This window comes from Echeneis naucrates, chromosome 3, assembly GCF_900963305.1.
Source record: "Echeneis naucrates chromosome 3, fEcheNa1.1, whole genome shotgun sequence".
NCBI lineage: Eukaryota > Metazoa > Chordata > Actinopteri > Carangiformes > Echeneidae > Echeneis > Echeneis naucrates.
Window position 1 is genome coordinate 16,299,224 of NC_042513.1, and position 19,239 is coordinate 16,318,462.

Below are 19,239 nucleotides of genomic sequence, written 5' to 3' on the forward strand. Positions count from 1 at the left end.
GGTAGGATGATAACAGAATTACAACATGACCAACATCGGTCTGCTAAATAGCGAAATTTTACTACTGGAGACAAATCATATACTGATCCCTACAGATACAGTACTCAGTAATACGTTTACTGTTCTTACAAATAACAAGAGAAGCAGTCGTTTAGTTACTTTCAAGTAGGGTCGAGAAAACAAATGCCATTCACTATTGCTAAAAATAATGTCAATGTTAGCTTAAATATTTCTGACATTATTGAACTTTTCTGACTTTAGTGGCTGAAGTCCAATGGCTAGTATCACCGTGTATCATCATCATCTGCATAGGGGAAAGGGTACTTCAACCTGAAGGTAGCCTGAAAAAGAAAGACTCAAAACTTACAAACTCCTTTCCCTTTTCCCTCCTGAAGCTGAATTTCGACATACTGGAAAACGGACCGTTCCTTCTCTGGCTAAGTTTTCAGGCATACGACGTGACTCTTTTAGCGGGTGTTTTTGTCTAAGAACAATAAATAGATGTGCGTTGTGTTATCGTGTGTTTCAAATAGTCTGTCCTTTTCCCTGTTGGAAACGGTAAAGCTAAATTACTTAGCTAACTGGACTCAACAGGCTGACTGCTTCCCAACTATACGCTTTACTCAAAAAGCGCATGTCGCTATAAAAGTGGCGTTGATTGGCTACAGGTGAAGCGAGGAGCCAATCACCGACCGTTATAATTCACTTGGCAACGAGGACCATGACAACCGGTTGCCTGGACTAAAGGGGGCGATGACGCTCCATTTAATCGTCAACTCCAATACAATTTATTTTATTTACAATAAAAGGTTTATTTGGCCATAACATTTAGACGAGAGTCAAAATGTTAAAACCTCTGACAGGGGAACACTTACTTTTTATTCTTACCTGACCATATATAGAAAGTTTAATACAGTAAAATATATAGTTAGGGTTTTCAGGCCATCTTTGGCTGTAGATCATTTGGAAGACTAAATGATTAAACAATTTCTGACATTTTTACCATGGGAATGTCAACAAATATGATTGCTGCAATATTCACTTGTCCTGCAAAAATAAATCTCATCAATGCAGAGAATGTGATCTTTGGGGGGTGGTATTCTTTTCCAGGGGTCAACTTGTTCACTCTGTCTCTAATTCAAAACCAAACACAGACGTGGAAGTCTAATGCTATGGGATTAATTGGATGAAGAAAGGCCTGATAGCTAATCACATGATGTTGTTCCTCTGTTGCTCTCTGAAGGGCAGATTTCGAACAGTTCAGCACCCTTGTATGTAGACTTGGCATGTGTTGGCTCAGTGACGGGTGCGGTCGAACTTCATTCCAGTCATTCCCAGTCTGTTTGGTAGTTTCACCCTGTGACATGCATAAAGGCACAGCATATATATTAAACCAAAATCCAGGCAATTTGTTTTGTCCCAGTTTTTATTAAGATTTGAGTTTACACAAGTGACACACAGACTTACTAAGAAAGCATTTACACCAGTTACTTTGCAGCACAGAATACAGATAAAAAAGAGAAGGCAACCTGAAACCTCCAGCCAACAGGTACTACCATCGTCTACATACACGAGTGTCAAAAAGTCCAGCACCATTTTAAGACTTCTGGACCCCACCGTACACTAAGGCTTTAGAATCACTATGCACGGTGAAATGCATACAAAAATCATTTAAAGCACCTATGTAGGTGTACCTGCCTCTGTTAGCACACTTAGTTGGCACTTATCAATTACTGCATATAGTTAACCTATACTTGTGTAAATGGCACTTAAGACAGCACATCAGGTAAACAATAATGAGACAATAATGAGTGTTACAGCTTCTCAGTGATACTGTTTAAAAACAAAAGTTTAAAATAGCTTTACAGAGACAAAATGCACCAGTATAGAAGTTCACCAAACGATTTAGCAAGGCTAGTAAAATACATTCCTCCAAGAAACCAACCAGGAAATCTGACGTGCAAAAATTCACAACTTGACCATTCACACACTAGTTCTTACACCTACAACTTACAGCCAAACATATTTATTTTTATGTGTATCTTTCATGACATAAATAATTTGATTATCAAACGTGCATAAGAATCTACTTTGTAGATAGAGATAGTCCAACACTGCAGAGTGTCAGTTGAATCTGGGGTGTGACTATATTTATGAAAAATATTAGAAACCTGACTGTGGGCATTAGTCGAGGTCATTGTAGGATTACCAGCTGTCTAGGATCAATGTAGGAATGTCATCAGTTTGCCCACATTCTTCCCTTCTGGAGATAAAATAATGTTTAAATGCATCAAAATTCACATTACTGGAGCTACAGCTCATGTTCTTCTCACAAATGGACAAACTGCCTGACATCAGAGGGTGGGCAGGTGAGTCAGGATGGTAAATGGTGCCAATTGGCATACCAGGGACATGGAGGCATTTTGGTCTCTGGCATAACTGATAAATTATGCAAACCTAAAATACCAATATTTCCATTTACACTGGGTCCCAGGAATGGCAGTCAACCAAAACATAAATCAAAGAGTGTCTCATGAATATACAAGTGACAATAATACAGAACCAAAGTATATATATACATATATATATATACACACACACATACACACACACATATACATATATATATATATATAGCAGCTTATAGGACATTGCATTCATCATCTCGCTACAGACAAAAAAACAAAACAAAACAAAACTACTACTGCAGAGCACTATTTCATTTCACTCAGTCACGGTCTAACATACAACAAGGTCACATTTACATGTGTATTTATAAAATATATGTATTTCAATTCCCAAAACCAATCAGTATCCACCAATTTTAACCAGTATTGTGGCAATGACCAAATCCTTCATGTATGCAACATGGAAACGTGCTGAGGATACACAGAAAATACAACTGCACAGTGCCCAGCTACATCAGTACACAATGGAGCTAACAAGGGACTGCTTAAACTACAGTAAAATCACCCCTTTACAGTTGAGCAGAGGCCGACTGGGTGCGTTTGCACAACTTTGTTTTCATCCTTTAATTCATCTGGCGCATTTCTTCAAGAAAACATACTGAGATGACAGTTCGACTTAGAAAACTGTCTCAGTGGTGTGTGTGTGTGTGTGTGTAGACTGGAATGATAACCGGTATGTTTTTCCCACAGTGCAGCTGTACTGTGCTGTACACATACTGGCATGGTACAGAATGATTTTCCATTATTTTGTTGTGCACGGTCCAATTCGTTTAAAGATACTGGACTGTGCTGGGAAGGTGCCAATGTACTAGCAAAGGGACCCCCGTTCAGTAATTAGCATAGCCACTTTCCAAGGTAGCTGGCAAGAGTGCCCTATTGGTGACCAACAGGTACGTACACTGCTGCTCAGTATTCCAATGGTAACACCAAAGGGCTCTGACGCTGTCCTGTAGCAGGTCCAGTATGGGTACAGCACAGTACTGTATACAGCCGTACAAGGCTCAGTATGCATTCTGCCCGCCGCTTGCAGAGGGTAAAAATCTGCAGCTAGTGTCTCGGCTAGTTCATTATAGGACACTGTTGTTGTTGTAAGAGCTGGAGCTGGGGAAGGTAGGGCAGGGTTTATTCCAGGGCTGGGAGCCGGAGTGGTCCGCTGTGGGAAGGCTGAGGGTGCTGGCACTCTTCAGTTTGTTCTTCAGGCCCCAGCTGAGGAAGGATGACTTCTTGCTCACTTTGCGGGATTTGTGGTTCTTGTCGTCATCATTATAGGCTAGACAAATCATAGAGTAGGTCTTGGGCAGGTTACCGCAGAAGGTCGCACTCTTGGTAGGCTGGGCAGAGAGAGATTGACAGTGACGTTAGTCGAAATTTACTGTTAGTTTAACAGACAGTTACTGTCTGTTGGGTCATACTCAAAAAGCTTGTTCTCATGAGAACCCATACAGACTATTTACCCAGGCAAACACCACTTCCACATAGAAATCTGAAACCAGACCATTTTCACTCAGAGTTTGTAGTTCAAACAACCTAGACTGATAACTTATCTCTCAGCCAGTAAGATGGAAATGGGTCATAGCATACCATGGGCGGGTTGCTTTCCATTACGCTGACCACCTGGATGTCAATTCCCTCTCCGTCTATGTCCTTTAGCAAACGCATCACATCGCTTACACCCAACCACTTGCAGTCAGTCTCACCCACAGCAACAATGTAGTCACCTTCTTTTAGTCCATCAGCCTGAAAAAGATTCACGTAAGAAAAGTAGTTAGAGAGGAGGGCTAGTTTCTCCATCTGGCTGGGCCAATATTTACACTAGAAGGTTTGTTTGAAAGACAACCAAATCAGGTTCACCAACTTTCCTTCAACACAATGGAGGGAGCTAGGATCAGCAGTGAAAACACTGAGCTTTAGTCCCAAACAGACCTTTGTATATTTTGTGAATGCATATGTGGTGTGAGTGCATGTGAATCGGTATGTGGGAAATCTATGTTATCTACATGTGCTCTTCTAGTTCTGTCCAACAACTTGATCACCAGAGGCAGATCAGTAAATCTAAAATAAATCCTGCTGATTGCAGTATTAAAAGTTATAAAGAGTCTGACCTAGTTAAACCTATGCAGTAATACTCTGAATTCTAATTAGTTTTTCTGTATGGCCTTGAGGCCCTAATAAGAATCTGCTCTTTGTCAGCACCTCTCAATGAGCTGTCAGACTGAAAAGGATTATAGAGAGTAAATACTCTGATTCATAATTAAATTAGTAGCCAGCGTGGATGAGGACGGCTCCAAACAATCTTTGAGGTTGAATGCTGTTTTAAGTTTCTGAGGATGACCTTATTTAATCAAAGGCTCTCTGAACAGATAAGAGGAACTTACTTGATACTCAGTATGCATGCATGCATGACTGATTTTTAAGCTGTTAATTTTCCCACTGAAGAAAAGTCATGCACTTAAAGTGAATCCTCCCACATGGAGAATCTGGTGTTTGTTAAGGTTTGACAGGGGAATATTTTGTGGAGGGCCCCTGGAATATTTTCTCTATAGCAACAGGTTGTAAAATTATTTTAAATGTTTATCAATTCATCATGTTAAATGATAAAAATTACAGACAGATCAGTGAACCGTTGGCTACTGAAGAATAGAGCAAGTCAAAGTTTACCCATCCAAGACTTTAAAAGCAAAAGACTTACAATAATAAGGCTCTGCAGTATAGATAGGGATCAATCAATTGATCGGCAATCTGAGTTACACAAATATTACAAAAATTTATTTCATTCTGATATTCACACATCACAAGAGCATTTTCAAGACTCTGAAACTTTATTTTATGCCATTCATTGGAACCCAATGTTGGCTTTATCGAAAAACAATCGTACCCTGTTCAGTCAAAAGCAAGAAATATAGGTTAACTCACAGCAGCTGAGCAGAGGGGGTCCAATGAAACCACCTGTACTGGTGATTCTCCTTTTAGGGTGAAACCTAGGTCTCTGTCTGCGGGACAAAGTCGTATTGTCCGTGGGGGTGTCCACCACTGTTTGGCTGAGAAGACTGATGGAGGACCCTGAGTGGAGACAGACAGGGGACACGGTGGTTAATAAGGCTGTGAGAGGAAAATTACCTGCAGACTGCAAAGATTTTCATGAATGCCTGGAGGAAGACTGAGGTCCAGCATAATAATCCCCATATTGTGTCCTCGTTAAATGTGGTTTAGGCCCACATATGTGACCTGCTACTACAGCATCATTTGTACTGTGGTCAGGGACGACTAGTATAAATTTTTGCGCCATTCCCAAGCCATGAACCATATTTATGTAACAGAGTGGATTTGGGTTTGTTAAATTATTGCAGAAAGGTGCAGCACCGCTATCTATGGTGCAGTGGTTAGCTTGGGAACCGCACAGAAAAGAGAGGACATCACTTTGGTAAGAAGTCGTCTTGCGTGGTCCGGGATAATTATTTTCTAATATGTTTCATAATATGTTGTTCATACTGTATTTTGCTTTGTAATGTACTTATTGTGACTTATGCTGACTGTTTTGAGCACTTACTGTGTTTTTTTAATCCATAAAGTTATGTGTTATAATAATGTTGACCCTCGTTGTGAGCTTCAGTTTTACTTGTTCAGCTTACATTCATTCATCTAGCTTTGAATTTTATGTATCTGTATCTGTCATGTGTAAGACATCTTACGTCTCTACATTTATCTCATGGTGAATGTCGAATGTGTTCTTAAAAACTATTTCATGTCACATTATGTTATTTACTTATGTTTAATGGAATAATAATATGCACTATAAGATCAAACTAGGATGTATTTTTTGTGATATTTCATAAGAACAGATTTCTGTATTGATCACCGCACAGAAAAAAAAAGAAAAAAAAAAAAAAAAAAAAAAAGAGGCCACCTCGGCTCTCAGAGCCGGCTCTTTGAAATGGACAACGGGAACCGGATCTTGCCTGGCCCAGACTCACTTTTTTTTTTTTTTTCCCCCGATTTTCTTTTTTTTGTTTGTTTGTTTTTCAGTTCAAGCCACATGTGATTGGTCAGCTACATGAGCAGGAGGGGGAGGGACGGGGGCTACACACAGCACAGAGAGAGAACGGTCACTAGCACACCCACACAGAGACGGTAGGAACAGGTGGGATTTGAAAATGAGTAGCAGGAGAAGAAGCTAAATTTGGATGTATTTCGGTTTCATTGATCAAACAAAGGCAGAATGGGTGACCAAGGCTTCAGTCCGCCCACGCCTTACACATGTGATGGCACAGAGACTGTGTATTGTGGCCACATCCGTCCTCTGAGCGAATCTTCTAAAAAACAGGGCAAATAATTACACAGAGAAGGAACAGAAGCAGCTCCTCAAAGCTGAGGCACTTGGCCTTTCTCAGTCTTCTTCTCTAAAGAACTCTTACCTCAAATCTTACCTGTTTTTCTTTTTGTTTTACACATTTTTATTGATATTTTGTTATGTTGGATACGTTTATACACCTTTTTATTTATTGTTATTGTTTTTATTTTGTATTTATTGGTGTTTCACACTAAATAGTTAAAAGATGCTGAATAAATATACAATGGAGATTGGACCTTTAGTCTAGTTGAGAAGGGTCTTTGTGTTTGTACTTTATAATTTACTTTTTGTAGCACTGTGCTCCATGTTGAGTATAATGAGCTATATGAATAATGAACATTTGATATAATGTATGTTTTTTACATTAAGTAATTAATTTTACATTATTTATGCTGATAAATTAATTCAAGCAACAAAAAAAATCTGAGGAGCCACTTGACAGCCAAAAGAGTCGCCTCTTTTAAGTGAGCCGTGCCAAAAGAACCGACTCTCTAAACAGAGCCGAAATTCCCATCACTATTTCCCACACCATTGCAGTGCTGTATGTTGTGTTGCAGGGGAGAGCTGAGCAATAAAACCCCATAATCCACCTGGTCGGTGTCCGAGATCTGGAGAGGCAACAATAGGGTGGGGCTGCATTTCACAGAAAGCTGTGATCTGTCACATTGAAATAACCCCTCCCTCACACCTGACCCTAGTTTGTTTTAGCCTCTCACAGGCCACTGACTCTACCTTTTGAAAAGGCACCCAGGTCAGAGTGTACTCAACCAAGTGACTCATATAAAAGCATTCTCAGAACAATGTATGTTTTGCTATATTGGACAGTAGATGCATAGTACCTGCAGTAACACAGCCAAGAGATCATTTTAGGAATAGTTTTTCGCATTTGCCAGTTGGTGCTTTGGAAAAGAAAATTTAAAAAATGTCTGAATCTATGAATACTAGAACCAAAAGTGTTGCTTTAAAAGCTGTTTGTAAACTGAGGGGTTGTATTTTCTAATAAGTAACATAGACTTTAAAAAATCTACACTAGAATCAATGGATTACAAAATATCCCCAATATCTCCCATTGAAACTCCTGAAACCAACTCTTATTTTGCATTAATGCCTTTATCTGCTGGGAAAATCTCTCCTCTTGTAAATCCTGAAAATCAATCTTATGCAACAACACGATAAGGCCTGTCACTCAATATTAAGTATACCCACAGAGATATAATACAGAGATAGTACTGGGTTTATCTTCTTAGTCGTATTGTTCCACACACAACAATAGAGTGTTGTTGCAGTGTTGTTGAGAACGAGGTGGATCTTTAGAGAAGGAACCAGAGAGATTCCTTACAAATGTGATCTGGACATACGCGATGCTCCAGGATTACCATTTATTTGCAAGGTTGTCTTGACATTGAAGCCAGTTGTTTCTTTTTTGTTTGTTTCTGTTTTATTTTTTACAATTTAATTTAATAAAAAAAAATTTTTTTTTGGGGGGGGGGGGGGGGGGGGGGGGGGTCAGGAGGAATCATCATTGTAAACTGTGTTACATGATAAAAAAATGTTAGGGTTAGGGTACAGGATTTACAGGATTATTCCTATAATAGCAGTGCTGCATTTTAAGTTCACCTCCCACCACCTGCTTCGAGTTCAATTCAAGGCAGGATCACAGCACCTGTATCCACGGTTAGTGTTAGTTTTGTATGTGTTGCTTTGGCTGAAAATATGGGACACATTGGACATGAATGTGAGCTGCGGTTAGATGTGCCAAAGCTTCCAAGACACACAGCCGTGGTTGGTTTTATTCAGGAATAACACAAATGCACTTTGGGAGTTAGAAACACAATAACGCTTGATTTTCTGAAACACAATTCCAGAGCCATTTCATGTCACTCACTGACAAAACCAACCAATATATGCAATAACCAGCAATGTCAGTAAAAAAAGTTAGTAACCCACATACCAGCCTCTGGAAAAAGTCTGTGACTTTCACCTTTGTGGTCGCAGGAACCTCCATCTCTGCTTTGTGCTCTGTTTTAGCTATGGAGAGAAAGGGAGGAAAACAAAACTGTAATTTATGGTGTTTATGGTGACAGCCACATTTTAACTGTTGCCCTGTAGGCGGGCAGACGGAGAGTTTGCAGAGTAAACATTACATCATGAAAATAGATGTCACTTATCAGATCTGATTGCAGCAGGTGTGGTGGCACAACAGTATTTTCACAAACCGTCTCCAGAGAAACAAACCTCGCAATTCAAAACATTGGCTCCACATTTGTGTCATTTGTGAAGGGTTTGTTGTGGTGACTAAGTTTACTGGTAAGTTTCTATGTCAACCACAGAAGGAACATCTGTCTCCTCAGAAACGTTTGATGATTTGATATATTTGACATTCATTATAATCCTATCTCAGCACATTTACTTAATCAGGGTGTTTTCATCTGGTGTGATGCTGCCCTATCTTCAAACTCACAGATTATGTCAGGCGCCTCCGTGAAGTCAGCAAATTGTTCCTCATTTTCATGTTCACTCTGCTTTTTCAGTGAGCGCTGATGGCTGGCTTTTAAAATTTCCTCAAGGATGTCCAGCTTGTTCAGGTGGTGGCACAAGCCGTAAATCCTCAGAGCCTCCTCGTGACCCAGGATGGCCCGTCGAATGTGTGCTTTACCTAGAGAGAAGGAGGAATTTATTTATTCATCATAAAATGAACAAGTAGGGAAATAAACAGAAATGAAGACAATAGAAGAGAAAAGAAATGAAAAGAGAGTCTGGTCTGGTGTCATTGACAGTCCTCTGAGCTGTACTGTCTTCTCTCTCCTGAGCTATGTCTATGTCTCACACTAACCAATACGTTCACGCTCCTCTTTCTTCTTCAGGATGTCCAGAGGAGAGCGTCCCTCAGGAAGACGATCATAGACCTGTGACAGTGTCTTCTCCTGCTTGTCCTCATCATCATTGGGACCCACTGCACACACAGAGCACAGTTAATCAGTTACAGAAGTTTCCACCCATGTAGGACAGGCAGCTCACTCTACACTCACATCTCACACTTCAAGCCCTCAGAGTCGATGAGTCAGGACACTGTGGGCATGCATCGTCCGCCTGAAACTACTATTTTGCAGGATTTAGTTACCTACATCACCACACGAAACCATCATCTGATGCTATCGGATGATGATATGGTAACATATTACACTCAAGTTTACTGGTTTTAAATAAACATTTATTTAAGGTAAAAGACTAAACAGCTGGAATGTAATAATTAGTTCAGTTGGACAACATGTGACGAAAACTCAAGCTGCATGGCATTAAAATTTTACACATATTATAGTCAGTTTCACACTTAGTTTTTATGGTTCACTGCACCCGATACGTTTATTAATCACAGTGCCAGCAGATAGACATGCAATCTACGCATTTATTTGACGCAGTGCATTCCTAGGATATATATATATATATATATATATATATATATATAGTTTGTGTCAGTTTCTTAGTGCACCCGTTATCACAGATTACCAGAGAAACTCAGATATCAAGTGTCTCTTTGATATCTGTTCTCATCACAGTTACCAGGTGAATCTAAGGCCCCAGAGTTTTCTAAACACTGACTGGTCTGTTTCACAGAGGCAGCATAAAGTGTTGATTTAGTGATATTTGTGGTTGGAATGTTTACTAGAGCAACAGTCTTCATTCTGTTTTGTTTCTGGAATCTGCTCTCTCTTTCAGGTCTCGTGGTAATTGCTCTATTCTCCTCATGTACACAGGAATCCGTTAATGAGCTGCAAAACTCAAAGCTGCTTCACTCTGTTGTTCCCCTTTTCAGTCTTGTCCCTTTCACTGCACTGAGTAACACCATGAGCATCCACTGAAAACCTTCATATTCAGCTGCATTCTATCTCATTTGGTTTTCAGTTCAATCTGGTGTAGATTAAAATTATCAATAAGAAAGACAGGATAAAAACCTGAGCAAAATATTGATGCAGGCAAACGACCAGTATAAGGAAGGAAATAACAAATGAGTCTAGTGTTTGTTTTTTGAATAGACGGTTGGCTATAACCCCTATTATCTCTACTCTACTATAAGATATAAAAAATAATGACAAGTTGTGTAGAAAGAAAGAAATATGATACAAACCTTACAACCACAACTACCATCAACCACTGGAGGGTTTTTGTTTCCACTCTCCAAACATCCCTCTTTTCCTCTCTCTCTCTCTGTGCTTTTAGAACCTACATTACTGTAGTCCTCCAGCAGTCTGTGACACTTCCATTTCACCAACTCCAACTGTCTCTAGTTTTTCCCTCAAACTCACTTGCTGTCTTTCCTGGAAACACAGCCTCCTTTTACCAGGGCTTATGCGTCCCTAAATAGCTGTTATGTAATAGCATTGTGGCTGGCTGTGGTTCAGACCGGCCATCTGACATGAACAACCCAGTGGCCTACACAGCATTTTAGACAGGGATTGGGTTTTTCTAAATCAGTCAGAGGTGTTTTACACATTTACAGTATAACAAGTACTTCCAGGAGGTGGTCAGATGGAGAGGGGGAAGAAGCTGTATAGATTCACTTAAGGTTTGCTATTACAGTTACTGCAGCAGAGAAGGACCATATTTTTTGTTCTGACTTTGATGCTACAGGTAAATTATTATATTAAAATATAAAAACAACAATCTACTTCAGTTTTCATTGTGTTGAAGAGTTTTGAAGTATTTGTTTTACTTACGCTGGTGGTCGAGCAGTGCTGAGGCTACAAAGTAGTGTGCCAAGGAGCGGTAGTGGTTGGTCTTGACTTGCGACATGGTTGACCAGAAGAATGGGACATTGTCTTTGATAGGTGTCTGGATCATGGATTGATGGACCTGATCGTAGTTTTCAGAGACCTGGGGGAAGGACGCTGGAGTTACTGAGAGGACATTAAAAACAATGATCTGGTGCTGTCGTTAACACTTCACATTCCCTTTAATTACAGTGCATCCTGCTGAGTCGACAGCAGAAGAAACACAAGTGTATCTTTTAGAGGCCAGGATTGGGTGTGCGCCTTTGCTGCTGTTTACCTTTGCAGCCTCCTGAGCCATTTTCATGAGGGAGTAGAACTGGTTTGCAATCCCAGGCAGCACAATTTTCTCAAACAGGCACTCCTGAGCCTGAGCAAGCATCATCCGAATCAACATACTAAGCATGGCTGGGCTCATGTCATAGCTGGGAGTGTGGGTGAATGTCTCCTTCAGATGATTGAGGACACCTGGGAGAGAATGAATAATCAGTGTAGCTCAAGCTATTAACAATTAAATACAATCAGAGTTTACATTCACTTATTTGCTGGATGGGTATCTTGTGCTGGTAGGAAAACATGGCTTCCAAATTTTATTAAAATACTGTCACTGAACTCTAAACCATTTATTAAGTATGAAAAAGGAAGCCCAGTAAAGTCTGTCTCCTATGTAGCTCTGTGAGAGCAGAAATGATTGGATTATTTTTTATTGCATAGCAAGAATTACATTCATAAAATGCATTTTGTTTCTGATTTGCAGGGGATTAAATCTCTTCTTTTTCATAACTTTACAATGTAATTAAGGGCAGCTGCATAACATAATCCAGACAGATGATCTACTGGTAGAATCTGTCATTAATATTAGATAAAACTATGTTTTTCTCTCATGTGTGTATAGAATAGGTTATATGGTAGGCAGTATCACTTGATTCTGTCCAGCCAAAAACTATGGCACAAAGGGTAAAAGCCCAACAATCAACAAGTTACTCTGATAGTAGTAGTTAGCAGCAGTATCAGTGCCAGTAATTGAATTAAATAACAGACTGATGTGTAAGGAAAACCCAGTCATTCCATTTGGAAAATGAATATCATTTGCTGGTTGACATGCCGTATGGGGCTCTTCAGTGTGCTTTAACCATGAGTACTGACACTGTCCTATACAGAGATTTTAATAAGGTCCCACACTGAGGTGAAGTGATTCAGCAGGTCAGATCCCCTCAGCTCTTGCTGCTGCTACCACAGTGAAGAGAAGATCCCTGCGAGCAGTGACATCAATGCCTGTGTGTGCTTCTTTAATATTAAGCCAAGACACAAAGCTTTTTCAATTGGTTTTTCATGTTCGATGGGAGCAATAAGGGACCATCTGCATTCCAAATGAGAGTAGCTCCCTCTCATTTTATAGATTAAAAACCTGGCTACAGAGGCTTGTAGACAACTTAATAACAGAGCACTGCCCCACAAGTCCTGATCTAAGATTCTGCGATAGCTGGCTCACCCCTCCACTCTTTTAAAACTCTGTGTTAACAGAGCTATAATTATTCTGCAGTACTCCTCACATTGCCAAGTCATACTTCTATCAAGACTTGTCTGAGCTTCTTGAAACCTTGCAGGGCTGGGTAACCAGTTCATGAGAGTGGTACTTTCTGGATCTCTGCCACATAACAAGAGGCCAGAGAGACATCAGCTGCATTTGTTCACCATCATGGAGCAGAAGTTAGAGGGTGGAGGAGTGGCAGATACTTTAAAAACAAGGCTGCATGAGCACTGGGAGAACTTCTACTGGATAGTGTAATGTTAAAGTTGTGAGAATGTGCAGGGGGAAAAGTTAGTTCCTACCTGCAGCTTTCTGGAACGAGGAGATGGCCTCCTCCAGTCCAGCGGTTGTCTGTCGGTCGCAGCGGGTACCAATCTGAGAGTAGAGGGCGGCCATGTTGAAAAGGATGCTGGCCTTTTCCAATGACAGGTTCTGTTGGCATACTGGCACTCCGGTGAAGGAGTCATACCTGAGGGGAGGAGGTGGGACCCGTGACTCACTCATCACAGCAAGCACAAAATGTTTCAACAAAAATAAAACAAAGCAAAAGCTTTGGAAAGCTGGTGTATTCATATCCTGTGCACTGATTATAACTGTACCAGGTGAAGAAGATGCCAGTCTGGCGGTTTGGGGAGAAAAATCGAGTCTCTATCAGAGGAAGATGGCCATAGTATTTTGCAAACATCTCGACTCCAGCCTCACTTCGACTCGGCGTTCTACAAGCCTAAAACATAGAAGGAAAGAGATCAATACAGCAGCTACTCAACAGGAAAATAAAAAGAAGGCCAGTTTAAGGATCAGATCACCCAAATCATCACAATATAAGCTTTGTTTTTTTCTACATTGGTTCAGTTTTATGTCCCTTTTTTTTTTTTTTTTGTAGCACACAAAGCATCAACAGGTGAAAAATATTTAAAAATTCAATGTGCAAAATCCAAAGTTAGTTATTCATGCTGCTGTGAGTGGTACTGTAAAATACACCAGAACGTATAAACACATGTACACACATACATATGTGTTTTTTTAATAATTTAACCCATGTATAGTGTCCTTGGGTGCTTTGAAAGGGCACTTAAAAATAAATGGCATTGTTTTTGTTATCATTATGATTACTATCATTTTTACATAATATCAAGTTACCTGGCGCAAGTCCATCAGATCAGCAATCTCATCTTCAAAACTGTTTCCATCTTCACTGTAGTGCTCCAAAATAAAGTCCTGTCAACCACAACCAGATCTCATCATTTCCGTATAATATTTTTGAGCAAGATGGGGTTTTTTGCATGACCTTTGGCTTAAACAGCTAACTTTTAAGTTGCATATGACAGCCTTTTGTACAACTTCTTCCACTCTCTTCAGTTTCTGACATTTTTTTTAATTTTTTTTTTTATCATGTAGAATTTTCTTTGTACTTAACAATTTTGTGCCACTTTGTGTTGGTCTTTCCCATAAAATTAAAATAAAATATAAAATTAAATATATTTATGATTATCTGTTTATAGGCAGACAATGTTTCTGAGTAAATGGTGAACAAATGGCAGACTATGACCTAAATCCTGCTTGGGAAGCAAATTAAAATTTGCTCTGCCAACACCTTGGATGTCTAATGCCAGCATTACATTGACTACTGGAGCACATTTAGTCATAACAAGGCGAGAGGGGTGAAACCAAAACTATTTCTGTTGTACCTTGAATGGAGTGGAGAAGTTAATTTCCTTTGTCTCCTTTAGGCCCAGAGCAATGAGGGGGATGTTAGCCGTTTCCCTGTAACAACACAAAAGAATGGAGAGGTCTTGAACTTTGTTCACATACATTTTGGCAATCAGAACAATAAACCAATAACATTAAAAAGTTTGGACACAGTTTGGACTCAGTTTGGACTCAAACAGTTCATGTACGTTATGTAAACTCAGAAAAATACACCATGATTGTCCAGATACATTTGGTTAATGTTGAAGAAAAGCAAACTCTAAGGTGCGGCATGAGTTATCAAGCAACTCCCTTTGACGACAGACTGAGCTTTGTTTGGGAGATCAAGTTGACAGCACAGATTAGAGGATACTAATGTGAACGTGGTTGATCACACCACCTGCAGCTTGGTGCCTTCAGAAAGTTTAGTTTCATAGATGGTAAGTCTGGATTAGGCAGATGGTGCTGTTAGAGCAAAGCACAGCACAGGCTGCAGGAGTTGGGATTTAAAGGTGAATGAGGGCCCCACATGCCCTTGTGTCGTAAAGACACAGAGCTATGCTGATTAATCATTGTGGAGTTGTAGCCTTGCCTTTCTGCCACTCAAAGCGAGCTTTACCTTATTATCCAAGGTCACCAAACAGTAAACAGAGGGAGCCATAAAATGTTACTTTGGTTTGAAGTTTCTCTAGCTCCATGACCTGGGGGTCCTCACCGTTGGCAGATGGAAAGCAGGTTCTGCTCGTTATCAGAGCAGAGGAAATATAACCTGAGAGTTACTGGCTGCTGATTAGACAGCAAGTATAAAACCAAAGCCTGGCTGAGAGAAGAAATATGAGCTGTTACTAAATAAACTGCCCTTTTTAAAAACATGCCTCTTCTGGATTGGGTTGGTATTCAAGTTATTATTAAAATAAAGTATTCATTAATGAGCTCATTTCCTGTTATTCTAGTTTTTTCCATCACAGAGATCACAGATGAAGGACAAACTTTTCTATGCAGAAAAAAGCATCAAAACCAGAGGGCTCACAAAACAACTCCTCACGCTCATTCATCACTTGATGATAAGGCAGCATTCCTTTGGCATACTGGCCCTGTGAATCACAGAAAACTTCATTCATCACAGCCACTGACAGAGCAGGAGAGAGGCCACAGTGTAATCTATTCGTACTTGCAGATGAGCTCACTGGTCTTTTTCTCTGGTTTGACGCAGGGGGTAGGGGGTGTATCTGTTCTGCAGGGAATCTGAAATGTTAAAAGCCTCTCAGGAGCTCACTCCCCCTCTCCACAGTGTGCTTAAGTGCTAGCATACAGACTTTGGCAGTCTAGTCTGAGCTCTGGTTCACAGTGCGTGAATTCACAACCTGCCTATTTATAGTGAACAAGAAACTGGTTGCACAGGATGGAGTGCTGTTGGTTTCATCTATCTGGCATTCCCCCACAAAGTGCAAATTATTCTCTTCACTTCCTTGTGAAGCAGAGTTATGGAAGCTGCCTGTGGCACAGAAGTCTTTATCTCAATATTTTTATTAGTCAGCACTTAAACTGTGCTGATTTAGAGAGTTTTAAGGAAAGTTCACTGTGTTGTCCTGAGCATTACAACAAGGAACTGGATAAACTGCACCACAAATCACAAAGCAAGTGACATTATTGCTGTGAGACACAAAAAAAACAAAAAAAAAAAAAAACATTCGAGTCATAAATATATGATAAACACAAAATGCTGTGTTCAGCTGCTATATTTTCCAATGTGTGGTTGAAGGAGGTCACTGATTTCATGTACAGCACTTATGCCACAACAGCCACATTTACGTGTGTGCTTTCTGTTACCCATTGCGTCATTTTAAAACCAGTTGGATCTGGTCTGAGTGAGAAATAACCTCAGAAAGACACTATTCAGAGCATGGTGGACTGGTGGGAAAAGACAAGAAAAGCAAGGAGAGGTTTTTGTTTCTGTAGATAAGACTGAGGTTGTATTTCAGGCTGAGAGGGGGAGGAGACTCACTGTCCATTGTGGCTGCACAGCATCATCTCACCAAGTCACCTGCTGAGGAGAGACAGAGGAGTCTTTCTCAACATATCTAATACTCCAGCGTACATGTTACCTGTACCTTTGGCTTTTTGTATAATATAGAATGACGTGACACTTTTCAAACTTTGCATGTATTCAATTTTCTTTTATAAAGACACAATGGAAGAGAGTTGACGCTGGTTTCTCAGCCTTCCCCTTTGTCTTTGTCAGACTTTTGAAGAAGCACTTGCTCACCACTTCATGCAGAGAAGTTGATGGGAGGGCTTAGCGTTCCCACAATCCAGTCTATTTGATCTCATGTGACAGGACACTTAGGCCTAGAGTAGGGTTGCAAAATTCGAGGATTTTTAAAAGTTGGAAACTTTTCATAAACCAGAAACTGAAAGTTGCTACTTATTGGGGAACTTAAATATTCAAATATTTAAATAAATATTCGAGGGGGGGGGGGGGGGTGCCATGCAATGATGCCAGAACCTAAATATTGTTTGGGGAAAAGTTTGCATGTTCTCCCACCTGGAGGAAACCCATGCAAGCACAGGGTGCCCCCACAACCCGGAACCCGGAAATGGATAAGCGGTAGTAGATGAATGAATAATCCGTGCTAAAACAACTGAATTTTATCCAAGTGCACCTGAATATCTACGCTATTCCTCAAGGGAATCAACAGTAATTCATGGGAATAAACAGGAAACTTAAATGTATTAAAAAAAATCATCTTGCAGCACGATCTCTGTTAAAACAATCAAATTTTGTGCAAACTCAGATGGAGTATTCCTCCATCACATGCACAGATAGTTTACAGAGCCCTGCACACTACAGGACAGCTGAAGCCACACCGCTGCTTCTCAGCCAAAGACTACCTCCAGCCAAGTACCTTAACGTGGTTACTGGGGTGAATACGTTTGATCTATGGTATTAAAGATTAACTAACAAATATTAAATCAAACTGTGTTCATACAGTAGCCAGCTAGCCGGTAAATTTGATATGCTAAATTTAAGTTAGCTAACACCATTTTAATTAAGAATTTAAAAGTGTGGTACTGTTTCTTCTGCCAGCCAGGTTTCTGTTATCAACATGAATGTAGGTTATAGGTTGATTGAGCATGAGCATGACTGAGGAGTGCTCATCTATTCATCTAGTCTATTTCTACTCATTTACACATCATCAATTGTAAGCTCTTTTTTAAAGACTATTCCAGCTGTTAAGCTTACAATTCATAAATATGCGCATGACCTTGCATTACCATTTTTGACAAGATTATTTTTATAGTTTCCAAATTGGAAATTAAAAATCTAAACTTCAAAATTCAAAATTATTATGCCAAAATTCCCATGGAAAGTTTCTGGAAATTTATGGGAAATATTTTATGCCCATGCAACCCTAGCCTAGAGAATGCACAAAGACACAGCTGCTAAACTGTGACGATGTTGCCATGTAATTTTAGTTGTTCCTTTTCACAAAACAACAAACCCCTCCACAGTTAAGACAATATCAGATAACTGAGACAAATACACTTAGGAAAGTATTTGCTTGGCTGGATTCCTGAGGGTTAAAATTCATCTTCTTACACAGATTTCAATCCTGTCTGCCTGCAAACCTGCAGACAGGAAACCTGATTCATTAAAAATCCTCCTGGACTTTGTAAAGAAAACAAACTGATGTAGTCTCTTTGCACTGCAAACAAAAGATGGCATTTTGGGATTCATCAGGTTATCTTCAGATTTATGTAAGAATTTAAACAAAACCCTATATTGGTCTGTAGCTCAAGACAAAATACCTACTGATGTTTGCTGATGGTATCAGCTTCTTTCACCATGTAAGATTTCTGTCATTGGCTCTCACAAGAATCACCACAGTCACCACCAGTCAATTTACCCAACCCCCACAACTCTCCCCAACACCTCTACCGCCTCATCACCTTAATGGCTCTGTTGTGCTTTGTTGTCATGGGTAACATGTAAATGGTCTTTGTGTATCTCAGCGATTATTTATCTATTATGTGTTGTATATACATACACATGTATTTTCAAATAGATGTATTTCATATTATTTTAATGTGCAGATTAGCTGCAGTGTGTTTGGCAGATGTATAGTGTGTTTTTGTGGGTGTGTGTGTGTGTGTGCGTGCATGAGTGACTGGGCAGGTGGCTAACTCTCAAGTGTTCTTAATAAAAGGAGCCATGTTGAGACCCACACATTTCAATCAAAGGGCCTTTAAAGGATCGTAATTTGGCTTAACACAGAAAACTGAGGACTGTTTTCAAATATATTTTAGGGCAGCACTGACTCCCTGAGCCTTTGAATATTTTCGGTTATTTTGACTTTGACATGTCATCATGAGGACTTGCGTTGAAAGTTACAGCCCTGTAAGGATCTGTCACCACCTTTGTAAACCTCTGTTTCA

At 39.9% G+C, this 19,239-nt stretch overlaps 2 protein-coding genes across 5 annotated transcripts in view; both read right to left on the bottom strand.

Annotated features, from left to right (window-relative positions):
• Positions 1-595, bottom strand: part of cep89 (centrosomal protein 89) — a 50,430-nt gene extending 49,835 nt beyond the window's left edge. For all 3 annotated transcript variants that reach the window (XM_029497842.1, XM_029497841.1, XM_029497843.1), the window contains exon 1: positions 368-595. In XM_029497842.1, coding sequence (XP_029353702.1) covers positions 368-409 — 42 coding nt within the window. In that variant the 5' untranslated portion in view covers positions 410-595. The remainder of the gene's footprint in view (positions 1-367) is intronic.
• An 819-nt stretch (positions 596-1,414) lies between these two features.
• The window catches only part of rhpn2 (rhophilin, Rho GTPase binding protein 2), a 28,604-nt gene continuing 10,779 nt past the window's right edge, over positions 1,415-19,239 (bottom strand). Inside the window, exons 4-15 of one of the 2 annotated variants that reach the window (XM_029497859.1) lie at positions 14,802-14,877; positions 14,254-14,331; positions 13,713-13,837; positions 13,416-13,582; positions 11,863-12,050; positions 11,532-11,688; positions 9,650-9,769; positions 9,278-9,472; positions 8,798-8,844; positions 5,382-5,528; positions 4,050-4,205; positions 1,415-3,799 (exon numbers count right to left, since the gene is read on the bottom strand). In XM_029497859.1, coding sequence (XP_029353719.1) covers positions 3,536-3,799; positions 4,050-4,205; positions 5,382-5,528; positions 8,798-8,844; positions 9,278-9,472; positions 9,650-9,769; positions 11,532-11,688; positions 11,863-12,050; positions 13,416-13,582; positions 13,713-13,837; positions 14,254-14,331; positions 14,802-14,877 — 1,720 coding nt within the window. In that variant the 3' untranslated portion in view covers positions 1,415-3,535. Of the gene's footprint in view, positions 3,800-4,049; positions 4,206-5,381; positions 5,529-8,767; positions 8,845-9,277; positions 9,473-9,649; positions 9,770-11,531; positions 11,689-11,862; positions 12,051-13,415; positions 13,583-13,712; positions 13,838-14,253; positions 14,332-14,801; positions 14,878-19,239 lie in introns of both variants that reach the window. The other variant, XM_029497858.1, reaches the window with a different exon arrangement.